This window comes from Lycium ferocissimum, chromosome 5, assembly GCF_029784015.1.
Source record: "Lycium ferocissimum isolate CSIRO_LF1 chromosome 5, AGI_CSIRO_Lferr_CH_V1, whole genome shotgun sequence".
NCBI classification, from domain to species: domain Eukaryota; kingdom Viridiplantae; phylum Streptophyta; class Magnoliopsida; order Solanales; family Solanaceae; genus Lycium; species Lycium ferocissimum.
This window is the reverse complement of record NC_081346.1, coordinates 63,204,450-63,208,882: the sequence shown is the minus strand read 5'-3', so window position 1 is coordinate 63,208,882 and position 4,433 is coordinate 63,204,450. Positions and strand designations below refer to the sequence as shown.

At 35.6% G+C, this 4,433-nt stretch overlaps 1 protein-coding gene across 1 annotated transcript; it reads right to left on the bottom strand.

The window, feature by feature from the left end:
• Positions 1–1,829: 1,829 nt before the first annotated feature.
• LOC132057908 (uncharacterized) lies at positions 1,830–4,190 on the bottom strand. Its single transcript, XM_059450494.1, has 3 exons — positions 3,495–4,190; positions 2,079–2,717; positions 1,830–1,999 (listed from the first exon to the last, which is right to left on the bottom strand). The coding sequence occupies exons 1-3, from the start codon at positions 4,119–4,121 to the stop codon at positions 1,901–1,903; spliced, it is 1,365 nt and encodes a 454-aa protein (XP_059306477.1). The 5' UTR covers positions 4,122–4,190; the 3' UTR covers positions 1,830–1,900.
• Between the last annotated feature and the right edge of the window lie 243 nt (positions 4,191–4,433).

Sequence of the window (4,433 nt, the reverse complement as noted above, 5' to 3'; positions counted from 1 at the left end):
GTGCAATTTGATATTTCTTCCCAACAATGACACAACCACGGCTGGGGTCATAACCTTTTGCACGCCTAGAGTAGTGGGCTCACACCTCATTCACTTCGGGGGTGGTGCAACGCCCTTGATGGAGGTCGATTCTCGTGATTTTTCATCGGCAAATCATTATTTTGTCCACTCAAGAAGATGAGCAATCAAATCACAATACTTCGTAAAACCTTTCTCTCGATATTGCTGCTGAAGGAGCACATTCGAGGCATGAAAGGCGGAGAACATCTTTTCTAGCTTATCAGAATCACTAATCGTTTCTCCACATAGTGATAATATAGAATTAATTCTCGAACATCGCAATTGTACTTCATAATCGACTTGAAATCTTGTAGCCCCGGATTGATCCATTCGTGTCGTGCTTTTGGGAGGAAGACCACCTTTAGGTGGTCACGCATTTCTTTCAAGTTTTTCCATAAAACTAGAGGATCCTTAATAGTAAGATATTCAATCTTTAGGGCCTCATCAAGGTGATGGCGCATGAATATCATAACCTTGGCATTTTCTTGGTTGGATGCTTTATTTTTCTTTTTCTTTAATGGTGTCTCCATGACCCATAGTATTCAAATGGATTTCAGCATCTAGCGCCCATGATAAGTAGTTCTTGCCCGAAATATTGAGGGCAACGAACTCAAGTTTTGTAAGGTTAGCCATAAAATAAAGAGAATAAAAATAGTACCTTAGCCTTCGAATTTCTTGAGACGGTAGAGTCTCGTGCTGATAACGTGATATAAAGCAATAAACTAAAGCAAGAATAGTTGTAGAAAAAGAAAGAAGATAGTTCGTATTTCTTTTGATGGATGAAATACAATGAAGGGAACATCTCTATTTATATGAGAAAATTATGAGAAAACTAACTTGGTGCCAAAGTCACAACTTACAACCCTAAAGTTTCTCCTAAAGATAGACATCCACAATATTTGATAATATTTATAACAAGTTGTTATTACTAATACTTTTTTTCATCCTCCAAATGACTTCCAATAGTTTTTATATATTAAGTTATTTTGCTCAAAATTAGACATTTCTAAACTTTATTTAACTTATCCATCTTTTTTGGAGCTATTAATTATTATGACCCGCTTCTTCATTCCATAACTTTAAAAGATGTATCTTTAAGATTTGCGTTATTTGATAAATTATTGAAGAATCGCGATCGAAGTATATAATGAATATTCAATCATTATAGATTCAATATTAAGTCAAAGAAATAACAACAATTTTCATAACATATGTTCAAAGGATACGCCCTTCTAGATCACCTGAAATTGAAATTGAATAGGTCACCGTTTGGACAATGTTTGGTTGAAATTGAAAAAAAAAAAAAAAATTAAGTTGAGGTTGAAAAAAAGTATTTGGAATAAAATTATCAACATCAAATAACTTATACAATAAAAGATGAGAGACGCAAAAGTATTCACATCTAACAGTTTTGGGAAATGAACTAGACAAAAGATAGAGCAATCACAAACTTATTAAGAACTGAACCAGGAGGAGCATTATTTGTTCCTCTAATATAGTACCAAAGTCATAATCTTTAGTTTGTTAGAAAGAAGACTAATTCCTACTTCAAATATATTTGTTGCATCACAAAGACATTTTATAAGATCACTCAAATTGCTAGCTTTACAAGCTAATTTCACCTCATTTAACTAGGGAATCTGAATGAACTAGCAGAGTAACAAAAGCGTGTCCGGTAGGCAATACAAACTGTATTCATCATGAATTGACTAGTTTTATTCTGGCTATTAGCCTACCACAACTGCTTTCCTTTATCCAGACTTGCAACCGGCAATACATAAACTAACAGAACAAATTTAGTATAGCCACCAAGCCAAGCGCTTTTGTAGTTTGTAGCATTTTAGTCCTTCTCTTGCTTCTGCGTTTTCAAGAAAGAGCTCAAGGCAAGTGTTAAAGCAGATGATGACACGATTAAAGCCGCCTGCAGCAAGCACCGAGCCTGTCATAGAAATCATGGTGTCATTTTTCATTTCGATTAAAGCAATGCATTAAGCTTTTAGGTCGAGTCAAGAAATTACCTCTGCCTTACCAATGGAGATCACTTGCTCTTCAATGTCACACAAGGGCACAATTAGTTCTTTGAGTAAGACAAAACTTGATGTAGAACACATAAGTGTGACTTCCAAATCGTCTGAAACAATAAACAAGGAAGGTGACATTGTTAATCCGCCAGATTCACTTGTGTGACCACTCATGCTCCTGGAATCTAAAAGATTATGATCTTTAACTTCTACAGTAATCGGAAGCAACTGATTCTGGCATTTATGTCTAGGTGCAACGCCAGGGTTGAGTAATGTGCTTTGGCAATAAGGAAACCATTCGGACTCCAAATCTGTCACGCTTTTATACAAGTTGTCTATGCATCCTAGTCCAGAAATCCCATTTATAGTATAAATCACTGAACCAATGGGAAAAGTGAGGAAACTGAACAGAAAATCGACAAACGAATCCTTTGCTTCAGCATACAGTATCTTGTTTCTAGACTTGCTTAATATTAGCCTCAGGTTCATTTTACCGTAGTTGCTGATTTCAAGGTCAGGAAACACTTGTGAAATTCTTGGCTCAGGCATGATGTTGTTAACTATATCTTGCTTGTTCACAAACACCTCAGTTAAAGGAGATTTTGAGATCAACGAACAAGTGAGCGGTCGTAATATCTGGACCCAGAAAACGAGTAAAATGCACATGAGATAACATCTATCAAAATGAAGAAGAAGGAATTCCCAGCACTAGATTGTATTAGATTTTGTAATACATCACCTGAATTGCAATTTATTTCTTGTATCAATTTCCTCTTTAGTTTTTCCCTTTTGTTAGATTGGACATCTTAATTAAACTGGTTTTTCGTACCTTTTCTTTTACTGTCATTTGCGCCGGTTATTTTCAAAGGGTTGGTGCCTATAGGACATAAAACGTTCACTCTTAAACTGACAAACCATGTTTCCACATTCTGCTGTGCCACATTCTGATATGCCTATTTCTAAACTTCTCTCTAAGTTAGCTGCTTCAGTCAAATGATAACATCAAGATCCTAGTTTTCTCCACTTGCTTAATCATCTGCTAGTAGATTCAGCCAAGCTCATTTCTCTATATTACAACAGCAAACAACAACAACTACGTCGTTGGCTATGTGAATCTTTATTGACTACGTCCCTCACGTTGAAGTTCATTTTAGTCTAATATTATGCGCGAAAAAAAAAAAGGGAACTAGATTTTTTCTATATTTTCTACCGACATGACTAAAAGGCTCCTAGAAACCTTAGGACTTAAACAAGACATACTAACATGACCAAAACTTAATCCTGACTGTTTGGTATGCCTGTATATATCTTTTGCTATCATTGCGTCCTATTTTTTGCATGGTATGCATGAATTCATTACTCTAGATTGCTTATTAAATATCTTGCAATAACAGAAAAAAACAGGATAGTTACCTCATCCTTGCGAACTTCCACAGACATCTCCCTTATCTGATCCATGTGGCTATAGCCAAGATCAGAAAGCAGTTGTAAAAGAGAAGTTGGAGAACCAGGGAACACTCTTAAATCATCACTTATTATAAACCCTATTCCTCCCCTTAGAAAAACACCTGAATAATCATTTGTTGGATTTCTAATATCTGAAAATATCTCCTTACTTGTCCTTCCTCCACAACAACATTTAACATTGACCAACCAGCTCTTATTTGAGCAGTCTTCATTAGAGCACTTGAAGTACTTGTTGGAAACACAATCATCTATCTTCACTTTCAACTTGAAGCAATCTTCTATGCATGGATTTCTTGGATTTAAAAGGACTGACTTGCAATTTTCTGTCCAAAGATGCTTAACACTAAGATTTTCAACACTTTGGTATAAATTGTTCATACATATAGAAATTGGACTAGTCTTTGACATTGGATGGCTGTTGGTTAGTCTAATTATTGTTCCAATTGGAAACGTGAGAAAACTGAGTAATATATCCACAAAATCCCTGTTGGCTTCAGCAGGAATAACTTTATTTTTCTTATCATCTACCAAAAGCTTCAAGAGAACTTTGAATTCTTGATCATTAGAAGCCATATTCAAGGGAATCACTAACTAAAATCCTGAATCTTGGGAGCTAAAAACACTTCTACAAAACCAGGAATTAGTGATTGACAAACTCTGTAGCTAGACAGCAAAATCCCGCGCTAACCCTATTTAGCGACGGATTAGTGATGAATTATCAAGAAAACACGTTAGCTACGAGCAATTTAGAGATGGATTTAGCGACGAAGTTTGTAGCTAATTCAACATTTTTTTAAACCTTTTTCTTGAAGAGAAGTGAGTGATCAGATGCCAATGGTTCAGGGAGAAAGACCAATTTTTTTCTTTCTTTCTGGAGGAATGAAA